The following is a 21,276-nucleotide window of genomic DNA, read 5'->3' on the forward strand; positions in this document are numbered from 1 at the left end:
AGCCCCGTTGGTGGCATTGGACTTTAATGAAATGGAAAACTAAAAAGCCAACCCAAGACAGCAGAAAGCATGAACGGCTGTGATAGTTGTTTGTGGGGTGTCAATGGGTCGGGTTTGGTTCGGACTCAGGTGAAACCAGACTTGGACCAGATTTTTGGGTATGGTATTGAGTCCAGACCCAAGTCTAATAGGGTCCACTATAAGAAAAACCATACCTGGACCCAATAAGAACAAAATGAACCAAACCCAGACAATGCCTAGTAAAACCATATTTTTTATCATTTTTACATTGAAAATTTGCAGGTCATAATCGCAACTCAGGTCTGGTATAAAATTTCACAAACTATACCCAGGTCCATGTATTAATCGGACCTTCGGGTCCAGACACGAGTCTTAATCGGGTCTTCTTATTTATCACCATACCCAGACCCTATAGGGTTTGGTTCAGGTCAGGTCCAGGTCCAGGTAAACCAGGCCCACTGACACCCTTAGTTGTTTGGCTAACATGCCAGAAGACAAATACAAGCTTCACATGAAATCATCATGTGGGGATTGGAACAATGAAGCCACTGTAATCTGATCAATCAATTGATGCACAGGACACATACCAGCAGCTTAGCGTGCTAGAGAAAGTGAAGAGACCAAATTCCTGAAGATCTGTCAGATGATAATGTGTGAATTACAACAAAAGGCCAATTTCCAGGCCTCAAAAGCAAAGTTCAATCATGTATTGCTGCTGCTATGATGTTCCCTTACACCAGGCACCTTATGTTGAAAAAAAAAAACGCTGAAAGTTTGTTGAAAAATAAAAAAGAAAAGATACAAACTACCCCAAATCTAAATGCTGTTATTTTGCACTTCGTTCATTATTTTCAAGTCTGCTAAAGATTTTGTCAGTATCTGCAAAATCCAAAGCCTTGGCATAGAAGTTCCTCCTTGGACATGGATGACTGTTAGAAGCTTAATGCTCGCTTGGAGCAAAAATGACATTTAGCACTCAAAGCACACAGCAGCTTGTGCAACTACAAGGCTAGGCAGGAAAGCGGATGAACTTGCCAAATTGAAGAAAGATATACTTTACTAAGTTTAAAGGCAATCCACAGCAAAGTCTTCATCAATGAAGAGAATTTTCCATATTAGAGAGTAACCTCTATAAGCGAAAGCAAAATTGATACCGTCCATCCAAATACCAGTAGACTAGTCATCCTAAGAAGTTAATTGGGCACTTCTCTTCTGAAGAACTTCTTAGCCTGTTAAATGTCATCAAAAGTTAATATACATGTATAAGTGAGAAAGAAAGAGAGATTCTCATTGCACTGGGATCTTTATTCATACTCCAGAAAAGAATAGAATGCAGCATGTAGGGAAAAAAAATCAGCTATGGCAAAGAGTCAAAAGTTTTACCTGCTCTAGTGTCAAAAACATAATCACATTCCATGAGCCAAGACGGCCAAAGTTGGGGATGAAACCTTTATAAAAGGCGAGGGGCCCCTGAAAAGGAAGCAGTGAGATGTAATAGAGATGATATCCTTTGTGTGTGTGTGTGTGTGCACATGTGTGTGAGAGAATTTTCGAAAATACCTACAACTCATAATTTCAAAATTATAGTAATCATCATAAACTAAACCGGAAAAGGACAATTACATATGATAGCGCACAAGATTAAAGAGAGAGACATGGAAAGCCTCTAACAGGGATAGTATGAAGGTGTTATACGCATGCTCTCTTACAAAACTTAAAAGGTGTCAAATTTATACATACATAAATATATATATATGGGTAAATATTGGCTACTAATGAAGGTAAAGAACTAATGAATAGAAATCACTCTTTTCATCAAAATTTTCCATTTTATGTAGATCAAATGTCACCGCTGTGATCTACATGGTGTGTTTAGCAGGAAACTTGTTTTGAATCATGTGATTATGACAAGTAATTAGGTTATTAAAAGGGTCCAAAAATTAACGGCCCACAATGTGCCAAAATTTTATAACTCAAAATATCACATATTTACATCAGATCAGAAAAACACAATCCAAGGCTTGATCCTTAGCAAACAAACAATGTTGAACATATCTATGTGATTAGATTGAGTCGATGCAACTTGCACCTATGATTTCCAGCTCATTAGTACCTTACCTTCATTAGTAGAAAATATTTTCCATATATATATGGGAAGTGTTACAATGCACAACCATTCGTGCAATGTAATATCCTGCAGAAGAAATTCTAAGACATAATATGCCCCAAAATGTGGCCATTTTGTAATTTTGAGATGAGGTTTTTATGTCATTTCACTAAAATTTACTATTTAATTGATGAACTCACAATGACCATTATACCCCTCTAAACCCCATGCACCTTTCCTAATCGGTTCTCTTTCATCTACCCACTGGTTGCCCACCTCTCCTACCCACAAAAAAAAATCGTCGAAACTGCCAGAACTTGCCAAAAATTATAAGCCCTTCGTGCGTGTTGAGAATGTACAAAGTCCTTGTTCTCTTCCATAATCCTAGTAATTGTTTTTGTCCTTGTTTCTTGAAATCTTCAAAATATATCCATGCACTTTCTTCTTGATGTTGTTATCCTTCATTTTCATCTGCCATTTGAGTTCAACCCAGAGTTACCGGAAGTGCCTAGCCTAGTGGGGAAGCACGCTTCCCCAAAGAGCGAAACATCGCGCTTCCAAAATGCACTGGGAAGCGCCAAATTTTTATGGGAAGCGCATTTCCCTTTTATGGGAAGTGTACTTCCCCTCTTTTTTCTTTTTTTTGTATTTTTATTTTTTATTTTTTTTTGCTTTTTTCGCTTTCCCTCTCTTTCTAGGTCACTTTTAAGACGGTTCTTGATTCACTTTTAAGTCGTCCCACGCTTCCTGCTTCGTAAAATCTTGAACGAGAGAGAGAGGAACATGTATAGTATCCGAACATGCATAGTATTGGATTTAGGTTAAATCCGAACATGCATGTATTGTAGATGCATTTATCATGGCTTGTTGCTAGAAAATATGCTTTGATATCGAATTAATTCAACCAAAACATTTGATTTTTTATGACAAAGTTTTGTTGCAATATAGACTGATAATTTTAATTGGATCTCTTTATAAACCAATTTAAACATAAAACTAAAGATACATAATTTAATGCATGTTAAGTGAAAAAATATGCCTACAGAGTGCAAACTCTACACTTATATATATTTTTTATAATCCCATGCTTAGGAGTGTTCACTTTGCATTGATAATTAATGTTATTGTTATATATTTTTCTCGTGCCTTTCGGTATTTATTTATACGTATTACTACTATATTTTTTAGAACTTATTGTATATGTTATTGACCTTGTATTCAATATTATAAATCTTGATTGTGTGCATAATTGATTTTAATATAATTTTTTTGTGTTTTAAGGACAAAAATGACGAATAAAGGGAAAGGACTTGCGTAATCTTCATCCCCATATGTGAGTTTTGCTGCTAGTGTTGTTGATAGTTGTAGTGGAAGTGATGATGGGGGGCCACTATGGGTACATGTAGATAAGTTTGCAAAAACTGAAGGAGGTAGTGAAAACAAGGGATTTCGATGCAAGATATGTGAAAGAGGTTTTGTTGGCTCTTACACAAGAGTTAAGGCTCATTTGTTGAAGATATCAGTACAAGGCATTTCAGGATACAGAAGAGTTGATGAGGCAATGCGAAGACAATACAAGAAGAATATGAGAAGAGGAAGACAGTGAGTGATTTTTGTGCAATTAGTGTATCATTTTTAAGTCACCAAGAAATGCTAAAAAAAATAAGTGAATGTAAGAGGTAGAGGAAGAGGAACGATACAAACATCATTCAATACATATGGAAGGGAGGAGATGATAGAAAAGTAGGGAGGTATTTTTATTCTAGTTTACTCATTTAATGCAGCTAAAAATCTTTATTGGAAGGATTTAGTTATTTCTTTGACAAATTGTAATTTGAGTAGATATGTACCTCCAAGCTCAGAAAAACTACGAACCACACTTGTAAAAGAAAAGACAAATGTTGAGAGATTGTTAGAGATTAAAAAATATTCATGAGAGCAAAATGGAATTTCCATTGTTTTTTATGGGTGGACAGATATTCAAAGGCGTCCACTAATCAATTTTATTGCTTCTTCGCTTAATGGCCCAGTATTCTTGAAAACAGTTGATGCATTTGGGGAATATAAAAATGATGAGTATTTGAAGGGGTTGTTTATAAAAATAATAAAAGAAGTGGGTGATCAGAAAATAGTACAAATCATCACAGACAACACTCCAGTTTGTAAAAGTGTAGCATTGAGTTTGGAGAGTGAGTATCCTCATATTTTTTTTTACTCTCTGTGTAGCACAGCTTGAATCTGACCCTCAAGAGCATCTACAATCCCAAAGAAGAAGAAAATTTACCATCATGTGCTCTATGTTCATGGATTGAAGAATTATAAAAAAATGTCAAAAAACATTAGGAATTTTGTTGTCAACCACCATCATGCTAATGTTATATTTAATAGGCATTCTGACCTAAAATTGTTGAAGTCGCTGAAACACATTTTGCGCCCATCATTGTGATGGTAAAGATGATTAAGAAAGTGAAGAATGCTTTGGTTAGCAGGATGACTGATGAGAATTGGACAGTCTATCGTGATGATGATGATGTCAAGGCTCAAGAAATTAAAAAATTCATTGTTGATGATGAGTTTTGGGACAGAGTCGTATATTTCCTTCAATTTACACAACCTATTTGGGAAATGTTGAGAGAAGTTGATAAGGATGAGGCCATGCTTCACAAAGTTTATGAAATGTGGGATAATATGATTGAAAAAATACAAGTTGTAGTTTTCAAGCATGAAGGAAAAAATCCTGCATTGGATGATTCATAATTTTTTAACCATATGCATTCAATTTTAGTAAGATAGGATAATAATAATACTCATTTGCATTGCATGACACATTCTCTTAATCCAAAATATTATACAAAAAAGTGGCAGGAAGGTGGTATTGGTCGAGTCCCTCCAAATTTAGACCCAGAACTATCAAAGCATAAAAATATGTGTATGACAAGACTTTATCCAAAATCACATATTCTAAATCAAGTCACACAAGAGTTTAAAAAAATTGTATCTTCGGAATTATATGGACAGACATTACTCACGAGAGAGGAGGATAATATAGATCCTATCACATGGTGGTCAACATTTGAATCAGAAACACCTCTTTTCCAACGTCTTGCATTGAGATTGTTAACCCAGTCTGCTAGTTCATCCTATTGTGAAATAAATTGGAGCACATATTCTCAAATTCATAACATGAAGAGAAACAAACTCGCCAGCAAGCGTGTAGATAATTTAGTATATTTCATTCAAATCTTCGATTACTTTCGCGAACCAATGATGAATATAGATACTAATTTATTCTCTTAGTTATTTGACTATTTTTTAGTTTTTTCATTTAAATATACTTGTATTTAACATTTTTAAATTGTTTTAAATTTTTAATAATGCAGACAAAGATCATCCAAATTTTGGGATATAAACCCGGAAGAGTGTGACTTAGAGGAAGAGCATGATTTCAACATTACAAACATGGATTTATCTAAGCTCAATCTTCCTTCTTATGATGCATTTGATGATGAAGCAGAAAATTATTAAGATTCATTACCTCATCGTCATATATATTGTGTAGGATATACTTTTGGTATGTAATTATGCATTTTTTGCTTCTTTTGTTAGCATATTATATAATTTACTTCTTTTCTGTTTTACTTATTTGATTATTTTTATAATATATTTACGTTGATTTAATTATGGTGTTAGTTTTTATGATGTAGAATAGAATTGTAGATTGTTAATTTGATTTATTGCATGCATGATGATGAATTGATTTGATGATATTATGATAATTGTTTTTTATTTCATTAGTGTTATTGTTGTTAACTGTTAAAACTTAAAATATTATATATTTTTATTTTTTTTTTGCTGCACCCAAGTTTTTTGAAAGTGACGCACCCCCACACCCGCACCCATGTGACATAGATTTTCGAGGTCAAAAAGGTAACTTTAATAGATTCATAAAGATACTTCTTTAAAAAAGGTATTTGACTTTTCATTTCCTTCAAATTCAAAAGACCTATAATGCCCAAAAAAAGTAATCATGCATTTTCAAAAAGGTGATTCTTTTAAGGGTATTTTAGTCATTTTAATATGGTTGAATGTAGCTAATGTTAAACACAACTAGTTTAATGTTAGATATGTTAAGGATAGACGTGATGTCCTGGCCGAAGGCATTTTGGTCAATTGTGCTATATCAGGCCTATTGCAATTCAGTTTCTTTGTAACGGTATTTTTGTATATGTTACTATTATATATTAATGGATTCATAGGGTGTCCTCTAAGATTCAGAAAAGTCCTATTGCAATTCAGTCTCTCTCTCTCTCTCAGTATATCGATGGCACATTACCCGAGGGACTATGCATGCTTCCCAAGAACTGTAAGATAAACCCATATATGTGTGTCTATATATACAAAGAGTCATACACACAAACACATTGACATGAGTGTGCATGTCAGACATTCATGACCATTTTTAATGTTTAGAATATCATGATATTATAACAAGATCTTTCTAAATTGACATCAAAGGTAACATTGTGATTTAAAATACACAAACATGTACACACACAAATACATATGTGCATACATGTATAGATACAAAATATATGGGTCAATGATGCCACGATTGAAACTTTCTAGGGTGGTTTTGCTTTAAATATAGTGATATCATGGTAAGTTATTTTTTGGTAATTCTGTATGTGTTTCTATCCAAGAAGCGTTTAACAGCCCAATCAAACAACATCTTGGGGCTCTTAAATGTTTGGAGTCTGGACCAGTTGGATCCACCCCACCAATGGATATAGCAATTAAAAGATTGATAGAGCTATCACATGTTTATCATTCATGACTCAGTTTAATAGTTTAACACAACAGAGAGATGATTTCAACACCACGGTAGCTTTTATAAAATGACAAACTAATGTACAGAATGCACTGATTTAAAGACGTTGAGAAAGGATGATTTACTCTAGTAACTTAATGTCATATAGAAATGTTTCAAATTACTACCTATAGAAGTGACTTATTCCAGGTTTAGTTTTGCAATCTAGAAAAGGTAACCGTGGTGGAGTGCACCATATACTCAGTTGAATATTCATCCATTAGTTTCAATCTGTGCAACAAAGGGGTTGCAATAAGCATTCAGGAATTCGACACTCTTCTAGTTAAAATTGTAGCACACACTTCACTGTAAGAAACAGAAAAAGAGTATAATGCATTACAAAACAGAAATCATGTTTCCTTTTCTACACACGGGATCTCAATATGAAGTTAACAAAAGGAATTCCAAAACCAACATACATCATTTTTCAAGGTCTTAACGAAACAATCAAATGTGCTTTTGTATGTTGAATCCCCCATCATTCTGGATTTCACCTGTAGATACATACCAATATCAATTAGAATTTGTATAAGAACAATGGAATAGTGCATGATATTTAAATAAAAGCCTGGAAAGGATTAAACCGCATAATCTTGAAAACTTTAAAGACGTTTCAATTAATTACCAGCTAGCAAAAGCATATTGAAAAACTCAACTAGCAAGACTTTCAAATGAAAAAGACAATCATAACCACTTCAATTGACACATTACAAAGGATCGTGAATATGTTGCACGTAACATGGCTATCTAGAACATAAACCCAAATGATTAAGAAACAAAAAAACTCATTAACAGGTTAAGCTTTTCCCATCACATGTTACATGCAACATTTCCAGGGTGAAGACCCTATGTCAATTCCTCTTATCGATGGGCCCTTATTTTAATAAACTTACTCCATACCAGCATCTATGAAACAAGTAGGAAGGATATGGATGTATAATGCAATACCTGACTGGATAACTAAATGTGAATTGAATCTAGATCAGACTATATCCAATTATTTATAATTCATGTACGTCTAGAAAATATAAATTGGCTGCATATGGATTGATCTACTTGGATATGGAAAAGATATAGGCTGATCTAGATGTACACCCCTTCCAACAGAATTGTATCCATATCCATCCATCTTTTATAGATGTGGATAAGACTATCCAAACTAACCCATATCCAACCTGCTTTCAACCCTACTGAAGGTTGACATCTCATAAGATTTATCTTTTTTCTATTTGGTCTTACTCTTTTTAACAATTAACAGTCCAAATTTGTTTTTTATAATTGTTATTTTGAGTGTTTGTACATGGTTTGAATTACCTTAGTTTGTGATTTCGGGGGACTCAAAAAGAATCTACAAATTTCTGTCCTTTCATCTATACTTTTGCAGATTTTCAAAGAATATTTAGTCTATGACCAAAATCCATGATTTTGAAAATTATCAAAAGAATTTGCAGCATATGCATTTTAAAAACCAACATAGTCTGCGTCATAATGCATGTAGAGAGATTCAGTTCTATTAAGACTACCTTGACCCTAGTCTCCGTCGTGATGCTCACAACTTCTCTTTCCTAGAATTTCATGTTCAAAGCCATGGTCTCTGACTTTTGGACATGACAACTTACCCAATCCTGTTCATCCAAGAACCAAACTAACACTTCCAAGATTGATTTGCCAAATACAATTATAGACCACTATTTCATGCAAGTCATTGACCATCCAAATAGTTATATGTGATAAGACCAGTCAATATCTTGCTCTCTTCCAATTCACAAACAATGACAGAAGTCCCATAGAACTCTTTAGTGAAAACACCTGCTGCATGGGATTTGTGGAACATCTCAACAATTTCATTTTTCATCAGATCCCAAAGATTTTGAAAAAAGATTGCAAGGAATTTACACTAATTTCAGTATATTTACAAAAGGATGAAGCATATACTGTTTCCTCTTTCTTAAAAATATAAAATCTCACCCTTTCCAGATAGGTAATAGAAGGACAGTCGATCCATAAAAAAGCAGCAGATTGGGGTTAGATGCATTTTTTGGAAGATAGATTTAGCATGCAAATAGAGAGGGAAAAAATGATGTGCTTTGATATCTAGGAATTTAGTTTAATCCACATAAGGATGAGGCGTACTGTTTCCTCTTTTTCAAAATTATCAAGTCTCCTCTTTCGCAGATAGGTAGAAGACAACAAAAAAGCTGTGGATTGGGGAGATTGTTGGAAGATAGAGTCGCAACATCTTAGCTGAGACCCTCAAGCTTGAATCTCACCAGGAGAGTATCCCCAGCTTGTGCATGGAAGATGCAAAAAATGATGTGCTGTGGTTGGCCATAAAACAGAAAGTTAAATGACTTGCAGGCCTTCATATTGATCTCTACTCCCACTCAGATACTCTGGCTCCAGAACCTGAATATTTAACAAATATGCTTTAACTGTTTATATTTGAACTTGAGGAAGTTATGATATCCTAAAGCAACCATTTAATCAGAAACCGTTCTCCCCATGTAGTTTCTTCTGTAATCTACCATCCATTTGTGGACTATTAAGCTAATTTACTACTCCATGCATATGCCAACTAGCCAGAGCTAAACGAAAATAATCCACTCATTATTAGTACATGTTAAGAGTTTTGTCCAAGTCCATAGAGTTGCACAACTTTATATTTCCAATCATGAAAAGATAAAGTTTAAAGTCCAACTTCTAAATATGTACATAGAAATGCCCAAATAGAAATTCAGAAACAGATATTCGCTTCTGGAACACCATAAGAAGGAAATTCACTGACTCAAATTGTCTGATTAACAAAATGATATGCCAAGTAATATTAAGATCGCAGCTTGTGTGGCTAACAATGCTGTCATGTGCAAAAAATGAACATTTAACCAAAAGAACAACAAAAGCACTAAGCAGTTCTTACCACATCAACTGGTGAACCAATACAAACTGCAAAAAAACCAGCACCCAACCCAGACAAGAGATGAGTGAAAACATTGTCTGAAAAACCTGGGATCTTCAAAATTGTCTGCATGTTGAAAAGAAAAGTCAGCATCCTCTAGGATAAGGTAACCAAAACCTTAAGAATTTTTAAAAAATCAATGTATTTGATTACTTAACTTGTTTTACTTGATCATAACTTGCTAGTTCAGCTGCATTAATAATAGCATTCCGTGCAATGTTTGGTCCAAGTCCAGTCCATAAAGCCCCAAAACCTTCCTGCAGTTTTGGAAGATATTTAATATTTAACAGACCATAAGAACACTAAAAATGAGTAAGAAACAAAAACACGACCTGTCTGATAATTGTTGCATATGCATTCATTGCTCCAGAATAACGCCGTGGCACCCCCGGGGGTAGCTTTCCCTCAGCTTGAAGTCGAACTTTTACAAGATCTGTTGGATTGGCGATTGTGATTGCCAGAGCCCCTGTTTTACAGATTGCAAGGAAATCATCTTAGTTTGGTTAATGATATTAAGAAATTGTGGGTTCAGGAAATTATCCAATTTGAACACAATTCAACATCAACAGAATAGCAACATAACAAGACAATGAAACAAGAGGACTGGGCCTCCTCATCAATTTATGACAAAATCTATCAGTTAAATAAGAAAGTTAAAAATAAAGAAAATATTTTTTTTCTTCGAATTGCAAATGGCACATAAATAAGATGTGTTTCTTCTTAAACTCTCCAAAAGCACAGGCATTTCTGTCACTACCAGCAATTATTCAAGTACTAAACTAGCCCACATGGCCACCAATAACACAGAAACCACATTGGTTGCATGTTTCTATTTTTGCAGATACCATTTCATTAAATGATAGAAATGATCTATGTTACCCATACATATCTGTAGATCTAACGCATGAGTGTCAGACACACTAGGACACCAACACCAAAAACGACACTGAAGGACACAACCAAGACACAATTTTCACTCCAAGGTGCTCAGAACTCTTCTTTGAGCCATGTCCATCACGTCATGGTGTATGGAAACTTCCTTTCAAAGTTAGAGAAGTGTAGATACATTATAAAACTTTTCTTTTCTCATCCTGTCATTGCCAATAGTGCCAACCTCAAACACCAATCGACACCCCAAGCACCAGACATGCTACCTTCATCAGAAACTCACCAGAATAACCAGGTAGGATTTTCTTTTTTCTCTTAATCTACTAATAACTTAAATATAGTTGTGTTAATACTTCATATAAGTCATCATTGACCATTGAAAAAGATTAGAGAACAAAAATGAAATTCTTGCCTATTGTACATTATAAATTTTTTAACTAGTTTCGGACACACACACACACACACACACACACACACACACACACACACACACACACACACACACACATATATATATATATATATGTGTGTGTGTGTGTGTGTGTGTGTGCGCATGTGTGTGTTTGCTTGTATGACTAATTTTTTTAAAGACTTGTCGCCACCGACATTTTTAACCAGGGTTAACGGAAACACTATAAGATTCAGGGAAGCAACCCTTTTAATTGGGAAGCGGGTTTTCTTTTTTGAGGGGCTTGGACAGTTTTAGCCTTTAGTAAAAAAATTTACCCAAAAAATAAAATAAACTCTTTTTTTTAAAGGGTAACCTAGTTATTTTTAAAATTTCATGGAATATGAAAAGCCAAAATCAGTAGGGTTTGGGGCCTTCGATTCCCAAACCCTACCCTCTCTCATTCTAGAGTCCTAGACCACCAGTGAGCTCCTATGAACTCCATGGGTGTCCTCAAGTACGCTCTCTCTCTCCCTCTCTTTGTCTCTCTCTTTGATTCCCTCTCCCCTCCCCCCCCTTCCATCTATCGCTCTCCCTCGCTCTGACTCTTTCTCCTCCTCTCTCGCCGTCTCTCTCTCTCTCTCTCTCTCTCTCTCTCTCTCTCTCTCTCTCTCTCTCTCTCTCTCTCTCTCTCTCTCTCTCTCTCTCTCTCTCTTCCCATCTCTATGTGTGTCTCTTTGGGTTACTCTTTATAGTTTACACAACAAATTATGAATTTTTCACACATGCTAACTTAGGACGAAATGTGATAGTGACACCATGCTAGGAAACATTGGATTAAGAAACTGCACCATTTGATTGTCATTCTGTTTTAGCTTGCGCATTGTCGAACTTGCTGGAGCACTGAGATTATTAGCATTTTGATTTTCAGTGATAGCTGAAGCAGTGAGATTTGAATTTTAAGTTAAATTACCTGGAACAAAGCAACAAGCAACGAGATGTGAATTTCAGTAGTTATAAAAGTGGTGTGATAATGTTTTTATTATTTTAGTAGTTCTTAAATTCTTGTTGTATGAATTATGGAATATAAATTATAAATTTTTCTTGATGTATTAATTATTAAATGCCTACAACAGGATGCATTTGTTAAATTGTTGCACTTGCATATATGATTGAATTTTGAGATTAATAGATCAGCTTTAATGTTATCTACTCATGTTTTATTTTGTCAATGATAACATAAATTTTATATTTTGGTAAATTAGGAAAAATATAATTACATTTTTTCTTCTTGTTCAATTCTTACTAGCTTCAAATTCGCCTCTCACTCGAATTCCTTTTGATTCCGATTCAATTCTTATGTTGCTTCATATTCGCTTCTCACTCGAATTCCTTTTGATTCCGATTCAATTCTTATGTTGCTTCTTGTTCGCTTCTCGCTTCCGAGATGATTTCTGGTTTGCTTACAAGTTATTATGTGCTTCTTGCTTTCTAAAATTTTAGAAGTGCTTTGCTTTCCGTTTTCGCTTCCGCTTCCAGAATCGCTTACTGCTCTCGCTTCCTCGCAACTTTGTTTTTAACCATGTTTGATGTTGATGCTCATGTCATTATCCAAGCAATAAAGAACTATGACATAAAGGATCTAAACTTAAAAGTGCATAGAGATAGCATTCATATGCTATGCAATTTTTATTTGAAAATACACCAAATTTTTAGTCGTGGAACATACACCCCAAGTCCAACCAGAATTACTATTTCTACTTTCCTCCAAGCTTATGAAGTGATCAAAGTCAACAGGCAATTTGCAGTATATAGAGCATACTAATAACCACAAAAATGCATGTGCGTCCAAGGCAACCGCATGATTTCTTATCAGTTACAGATCAAGAAACAATAAACTGATCACAGAACACTGCAACCATGGATAAGAAAGCTGGAGAAGGGGAAGATATATGCAGAGAAGAAGACACAGAAGTTTGTGAAAGAGAATTTTGATTGGCTTCAAGGTTTCCAAAGTTAGATGAATACAAGTTGGGGAAAGTCGTATTTAAATGTAACGATTTAGCTTTGAAAGATATTGACATCCAGCACCACAACATTCTATCAGGATTTATGCACAAGATTCTAGATGTAGACTATTCCTTTCCAACGCAACTTGTGCTTCTATTTCCACAATGAGAATGCTACACCACCAGAAGATGGTTAGGAGATGGCAGTGTAATTCAAAATGGGTTGTATAGATGTTCAAATGGTAAAACGAGCCATTAGGTAGGGGTGGACATCTGGCTGGGCCGGCCTAGCCCGAATAGGGCTCAACAGGCCTGACCTGAATACTATCAGGCTGGGCTGGGTGTTAAAACATATGTAATAATACCATAATACCCGATAGGGGTATTATGGTCATTTCACAAAGTACCCCATAGGGGTACTTATTTTGTTTCTTTTATTTCAACATTTTTTATTTTTATTTTTATTTTTATTTTTGTATTTTTTGGATACCGAAAAGGGGCCCCACAATGGAGTCGTTGGGGCCACCAACGGTCACATATGTGACCGTTGGGGGCTCCCAACGACTCTATTGGGAGCCCCTTTGGTCTCCTTTTCTTATAAATAGGGGGAACCCCCCATGTATGATGCATTGCTCTTGAGAGCTCCTCTTCAATAATAGTGATATTATTTTTTATGTGTGTAGCCTTTTTATAAGACCCTTTGTATATCCCTTAGTGGATTTTCTCTCTTGTGCTTGTTGCACTTGTCCATGTGGGACATAGTGAATGCTTTAGCATTCTTGGTTTCTTCCGCTTATTTCATTACATGGTATCAGAGCCATAAGATCTACTAAAGGTAAAATCTTGTCTCTCTCTACTTCTTTTCTTTCTCACATCTTCATTGTGTAGCAATGGAAGTCAAGATCAATCTATCATTCAAACTCAATGGAAAAAATTACATGATGTGGGCATCCGCAATGGAGAATAATCTCAAAGGCAAGAAGCTTTGGGGTTATGTAATGGGAACCGTTCCGGAACCCCAACTTAAGCTCACAAAGATGGAAGGAGATCAAGAGAAAGCACTTGAAGGCGATGCTCGTCTCAAGGCCATTGAAGATTATAATCATCAAATGGAAGATTGGGAGAGCAACCATGCAAAAATCCTAGCATGGTTTATGAATAATGTCGAACTTAAGGTATGTGCAAATATTGCAAAATTCCGCCGGGCAAATGAAGCTTGGTTTTTTATGAAGGGTATGTTTACCCAAAAGGATCTTGCAAGAGCTTATTTCTTGCAAGAAAAAGTAAGAACCACAAAACAAGGAGACATGAGCATACAAGATTACTATAGTGCTCTAAATCCTTTGTGGGATGAATTGGCTCTTTTAGAGCTTAAATGGGTATCTATGGAGGATGTGGTTCTAAGACAAAAACAAATGGAACAAGATAGATTGTTTCAATTTTTATTTGGGCTTCATCCCGAATTTGAACAAGTGAGATCCTCACTTCTTCATAGATCCACGTTTCCTCCCTTAAAAGAAGCTATTGCCGAGATTACTCAAGAAGAGACTAGGCATAGCATGGGTAAAAGCATAGAGGAAGTTCTTGCCGTATCTAAACCCGGCAATCATGTTAAAACATACAAACCACCTCATTTTGGTAAGCAAGGGAGTGGTGGAAGAAAAATGATTATATGTCACCATTGTTATGAGCCGGGACATATTAAACCCGTTTGCCCAAAGCTAAATGGAGCATTCAAGCCAAAGGTGGCTTCCGTTGAAGAATCCATCACCAAAGAAGATGACGGCAAGAACGGGGATCTCAAATATACTCTTGGACAAATCTCCTTGGCTCTTCAACAAATTTTAAAGGTCACTTCTTCCACCTCCGGTGCCGCCATTGCCTCATCCTCACCTCCCGGTACGTACTCTTGGATTTTAGATTCCGGAGCTTCTTTTCACATGACCCCTCATGAAAATGCATTAACCAATGTGCACACCAATTCAAAAATGTCTTGTGTCTCTACGGCCGATGGAACTTTTCTCAAAATAAATGGTGTTGGAACTCTTGATTCTAAAAATGTTCAAAATTTCCTTGTTCAAAAAGTTAGAATAGTTCCAAAATTAAATCTTAACCTCTTTTCCGTTTCTCAAATAGCCGACCATGGATGTGAAATATCTTTCTCATCCCAAGGGTGCTTTGTGCAGGATCTCCGGTCCGGGAAGCGGATTGGGCAAGGCCATAGGAAGGGAGACCTTTATTTTATGGATAATTTAATGCTTCCAAATACCTCATTTTGTACTTATGTCCAAGACAAAAATATTGAAACTTGGCATAAAAGGCTTGGACATCCAAGTTACTCTAAAATGTATCTTTTTCCTTTTGGACACAAGTTTTGTAAAGAAAAAGATATCAATTGCAAAGATTGCATTTTTGGCAAAATGAAGTCTACCCCTTTTCCTATTAGATCCTTTGTGACAACAAGACCTTTTGAATTGGTGCATTCCGATGTTTGGGGGCCATCTCCGGTTCTATCTAAAGGTGGTTATTCATATTATGTCACTTTTATTGATGATTATACAAGATATGTATGGATTTATTTTCTTAACTTTAAATCGGAAGTTTTTAACTTCTTTAAAGAATTCCATGCAAAAATTCAAAATCAATTTCAAAGTCAAATATCCATTCTTAGATCCGATTCGGGTGGAGAGTACTTATCAAATGATTTTCAATCATATCTAAAAAAACATGGCATTGGTCATCAAAAATCTTGCCCAAGAACTCCTCAACAAAACGGTCTAGCGGAAAGAAAACATAGGCATATTTTGGAAACCACTAGATCCTTACTCATTTCTAAAAATATTCCTAAAAATTTTTGGGCCGAAGCCGTGTTAACCTCCATCTATTTAATCAATAGGATGCCATCTTCAAAATTGAATAATATCTCTCCTTATGAAAAACTTTTTAATATGACACCCGACTACAATCGTCTTCGGATTTTTGGGTGTAAATGCTTTGTTCTTTTACATAAAAGAGATAAATTGTCACCTAAAGCAATAGAATGTGTATTTTTAGGATATGGTGAAAATCAAAAAGGCTATAGATGCTTTGATCATAAAAACAATAAGTTATTTGTCTCCAAAGATGTAACCTTTTTAGAAGATGAAAATGGATTTGACATATTGGAAAAATCAAATGAAATTGATTATATGTTTATCAATGATCTTTTAGAAGATTCAAATGATGACTCTTTGAGTCATCCGGAAATTTTAGAAAATACTCATGATTCTCATGATAATGATGTATCACCAACTAATGGTGACAATCTCCAAGTATACACTCGGCGTGAGGAAGCCCAACCTATTAGTGCTTTAGAAAAATTCTTGCGGCTTAATGAACCCCTAGAAGAAACCTCCCTTAGGCGTTCTTCTAGAGAATCAATTCCACCTAATAGGTTTGTCTCATATGAAACTCTTTCACCTAAATATAGAGCTTGTCTAATAGCCTTACATTCTTACTATGAACCCTCCCATTATAATCAAGCAAAAAGTATACCTCATTGGGTTGAAGCAATGAAAGTTGAACTAGATGCTTTAAATAAAGCTAAAACTTGGGAAATAGTTCACCTTCCTCCAAATAAGAAAGTTATAGGATGTCGATGGGTCTACAAAGTCAAAACAAAAAGTGATGGTTCCCTAGAGCGTTATAAAGCTAGATTAGTTGCTAAGGGATACTCACAAGAATATGGCATCGATTATGAGGAAACTTTTGCTCCCGTGGCTCGCATGACAAGCGTTAGAACTTTAATTGCGGTAGCATCATCTAAGAAATGACCTATATTCCAATTAGATGTTAAAAATGCCTTTCTTAATGGTCAGTTGAATGAAGAAGTATATATGGACCCTCCGCCGGGAATCAGTGTTAACCAAGGTCAAACCCTTCGGTTATTAAAAGCTTTATATGGTCTTAAACAAGCCCCTAAGGCTTGGTATGATAGATTTAGTGCTATCATGTTACAATTGGGATTTCGCTCCTGTTATACTGACACTGCTCTTTTTGTTAAACATGCAGGTAATAATATCATCATCCTTCTGCTTTATGTTGATGATATGATCATCACTGGCAATGATGAAAGCGGTATTCTTAAAGTTAAAAATATGTTAAAACATAATTTTGATATGTCTGATCTGGGTTTTCTCAGGTACTTTCTTGGTATAGAAGTTGCATACTCTCCCTGAGGGTATATATTGTCACAGATGAAGCTTGCTGCAGACATATGTTCCAAATCTGGGATTTCAGATGATAAAAAGGTGGAAACTCCCGAGGTTATCAATGCTAAACTACGACTGGAGGATGGAGTTCTGCTGGATGATCCTATGCCCTAAAGGCAACTCATAGGCTCCCTCACCTATCTGACTATCACCAGGCCCGATATTGCTCATGTTGTGCACTCTGCAAGCCAATTTCAGCATGCTCCTACATCTGTGCATATGAATGCTGTGCTCCGGATCATTCGATATATTAAAAATACTTTGACTAAAGGGCTATTCCTATCCTCACTCTCTTCCTTAGATTTACTAGCTTATACTGATGCTGACTGGGGAGGAAACCCAAATGATCGAATCTCAACTACTGGCTTTTGTGTGTTCCTAGGAGATTCGCTAATTGCTTGGAGGTGCAAGAAACAGCAGAAAGTCTCATTGTCTTCTACTGAAGCAGAATACAGGGCTATGGCAACTACTACAATGGAGCTGGTGTGGCTTCGAAGTCTTCTTCAAGATATGGGAGTCGAAATTACCGGGGCTTCGAAGCTTTGTTGCGATAACAAAAGTGCCATCTACATTGCCAGCAACCACACTTTCCATGAGAGGACGAAACATATTGAAATGGACTGTCATTATGTACGTGATGAATATCTTCGTGGGACAGTAACACTGCCATATGTCACTTCAGAATATCAACTTGCCGATTTCTTCACCAAAGCCCTGCCTGCTCCTCGCTTCTTGTTCCTCCTTGGCAAACTTTCGGTCATTCCCCCGTAAAGTTTGAGGGGGGGTGTTAAAACATATGTAATAATACCATAATACCCGATAGGGGTATTATGGTCATTTCACAAAGTACCCCATAGGGGTACTTATTTTGTTTCTTTTATTTCAACATTTTTTATTTTTATTTTTATTTTTGTATTTTTTGGATACCGAAAAGGGGCCCCACAATGGAGTCGTTGGGGCTCCCAACGGTCACATATGTGACCGTTGGGGGCTCCCAACGACTCTATTGGGAGCCCCTTTGGTCTCCTTTTCTTATAAATAAGGGGAACCCCCCATGTATGATGCATTGCTCTTGAGAGCTCCTCTTCAATAATAGTGATATTATTTTTTATGTGTGTAGCCTTTTTATAAGGCCCTTTGTATATCCCTTAGTGGATTTTCTCTCTTGTGCTTGTTGCACTTGTCCGTGTGGGACATAGTGAATGCTTTAGCATTCTTGGTTTCTTCCGCTTATTTCATTACACTGGGCTGGGCTGAGACTGACTATCAGGCCGAATACCCAATGTTCACCCTTACCATTAGGGCAAGCTTCTTGTTAGGTGAATAACCTCCTCTAACAACCCACAGAGAGAGAGAGAGAGAGAGAGTTCACGTGTTCTTGCCCTTCAGGAATTGGCCTCTTTCCTTGTAAAGGACCTTATCCCATGAATAAGTAAAGAGATGACATTTCCAAGTTAAATTTCCTTAAGATAGTATTGTCATCCAGCTCATCTTCAAATGCAAGGTGCACTTGAAATGAAGATGTAACCATTTCCTGAAAACTTCAATCTACTTTTAGAAGTTATTTGTTCATTCTACTGTGCAACATTAAAGATGGTATAGGCTCAAGACTTCACATGCACTTTTCATTGCTACAATCACCTAAGAAGGCATTGATGATATGATCCTTCCGCCATTGAAAAGCTCTAATATTTTAGGCGGTTCTTGAACAACTCAACCCTAATTAGTCAAAGAAATGACACTTGGAAGCCACTGGAAACACTTGGAACCAACTAACATGTGCCGATTCACAATCTAAAAATCCATCACAACCACTATTCTAAAATTGACCACTTTGAATAATGAATCAGTCAAATTTGTCTCTCACCAGTGGTAAGTGCAGCAAGTACTTTCTTAGACAGAGGGACATCCCCAACAAAATCCTTCCCAACATAAAAGCTTTTGACCTGCACAATATATCAACATAGCACGTCATATTTTCAAGGCACCAATATGTAGTACAGCAAAAACAAATACATATATACATGAATATTGGAAAATTTGATCTTAGCCCTACAAAAATATGATTGTTGAACAAAGAATCCTCCACAACACAAACGATTTGCATGGCCAAAAAAAAAATCAAATATAAAAAAATATCCAAGTTCTCAAAATAGGAATGGAAGTGGTTAACTTCATGGTGGGATTCCTTTAGAAGGAATCCAAAACAGGATGGAATTCAAATGCTAAACTATTTTTTAAATAAAAAAGGCTTCAACCAAAAAGGACCAGATCGGGTTATGAGGCGAAAACAAACATCCACCAAGTAGGAAAAACAAAATTGACAAACTAATACATAAAAATAGCAAAAAGTGATCTATCAACTATGTCACAAAGATACATGGACACAGACATGTATCACGAGTTTGACTCGCAAGTTTGAAATGTTTTAGAAAAACAGGACAGGACATGATTTTTTAAAACTTTAAGCAATAAATAACTATTTTTTGATGTTTTAATAATAAAAATGTATTTTTATTGAAATATTAACAATTATTAAAATATTAAAATAAAGGTCATACATGTCAATGTCCATTCAACGTGTCTACTCATGTCACCAGGGACACACACCCAAAATGGTGTATCCATGTGACGTAGTCAATCAATGATGTGAGAAACCCATTGGCACACGACAAGAGCGAAGAGTCCAATCCAACAGATGCCCGACAAAGTCCAGTTAAGGTTAACCGTTAACCCAATTTTATTCATATGTTGGATCAAGTCATGAAAAGAAAAGTAGGAACAGGATGATCCATCCACCAAACCTTAAGGCCCCATATGGATGACAAGAGCCAAAATCAACTATAACCAGGTTTTTGGTGGGAACCACAATTTTAGGCCAAAGCTTGGTTTTGTGTCATTTTGGGTGACACAAAATCAGGTGTGTGAAAAACTAGCTCATCCCATTTTTTCATATAACCAAGTTTCCAAAAACTTGGTTTATCAAGGTGGGGGGTCTCCATCCCACCAACACCCCCTCTCTCTATGGTTGTCCCACCCTCAACTTCTTCTTTCTGGTCCGGCCATTTCTAGCTAGTGACTGGCCGGAAGATAGTCAAACTGTCACCGTTCCGACCATCGTCCGGCCAGTCATCGATTGGAAATGGTCCAATTCTGGCATAATTTATTTTTAATATCTTGATGTCCGGCCATTGTTTGGCCAGCGTCCAGCCAAAAACTCGTCCGGATCATTCCGTCTAGCATGGGCAAAGCCATCCTGGACTTTTCTGGCTGCATGGTGACCGGAAAATGGCCCAAAAGGGTTGCAATTTTTTTTTAGAAACCCTAAAAAATAGCCATTTTCCGGCCACCCACTGACCAGGAAATGGCTGTGAGGGTTCCGTTTGTCAAGGACGAAACCATTCCAGCCATTTTTTGGCCAGTGGTGGCTGGAAAAAAGGTGCGACCAAGTTTTTATAATTTTTTTATAAAAAATGCATTTTATAGCCATTTTTTGGCCATGCACCAGCCGAAAATGGCCAGGGGGCAGATCCCAACCATTTTCCGACCGATGGGTGGCTGGAATATGGTTTGTTATTCAATTTTTTTATTATTGCAAACAAAAAAACTTCAAAACCACGTATTTTGTTCGCAAAACACCTCTATAGTCCAGGTTTTCGGCAAACCAAATTTGCCAAAAACCTATGTCACAGGGACTCGGCCAACTGGGTGTCGCACCCGCGTCGACGCGAGTGAGCGTGCGGGTGCGACACTCGGTGCGGTCAACCTGACCCTGGGTGCGGTAAACGCA

General features: G+C 36.3%; 1 protein-coding gene across 1 annotated transcript in view; it reads right to left on the reverse strand.

Annotated features, from left to right (window-relative positions):
* Nucleotides 1-829: 829 nt before the first annotated feature.
* The window catches only part of LOC149821459 (mitochondrial uncoupling protein 1-like), a 37,298-nt gene continuing 16,851 nt past the window's right edge, over nt 830-21,276 (reverse strand). Inside the window, exons 3-9 of the mRNA XM_089982528.1 lie at nt 19,354-19,432; nt 10,284-10,417; nt 10,110-10,208; nt 9,913-10,017; nt 7,415-7,489; nt 1,405-1,491; nt 830-1,250 (exon numbers count right to left, since the gene is read on the reverse strand). Coding sequence (XP_089838654.1) covers nt 1,215-1,250; nt 1,405-1,491; nt 7,415-7,489; nt 9,913-10,017; nt 10,110-10,208; nt 10,284-10,417; nt 19,354-19,432 — 615 coding nt within the window. The 3' untranslated portion in view covers nt 830-1,214. The remainder of the gene's footprint in view (nt 1,251-1,404; nt 1,492-7,414; nt 7,490-9,912; nt 10,018-10,109; nt 10,209-10,283; nt 10,418-19,353; nt 19,433-21,276) is intronic.

The sequence above is a fragment of the Nuphar pumila genome, chromosome 12 (genome assembly GCF_984573655.1).
Source record: "Nuphar pumila chromosome 12, dmNupPumi1.hap1.1, whole genome shotgun sequence".
NCBI classification, from domain to species: Eukaryota; Viridiplantae; Streptophyta; class Magnoliopsida; order Nymphaeales; family Nymphaeaceae; genus Nuphar; species Nuphar pumila.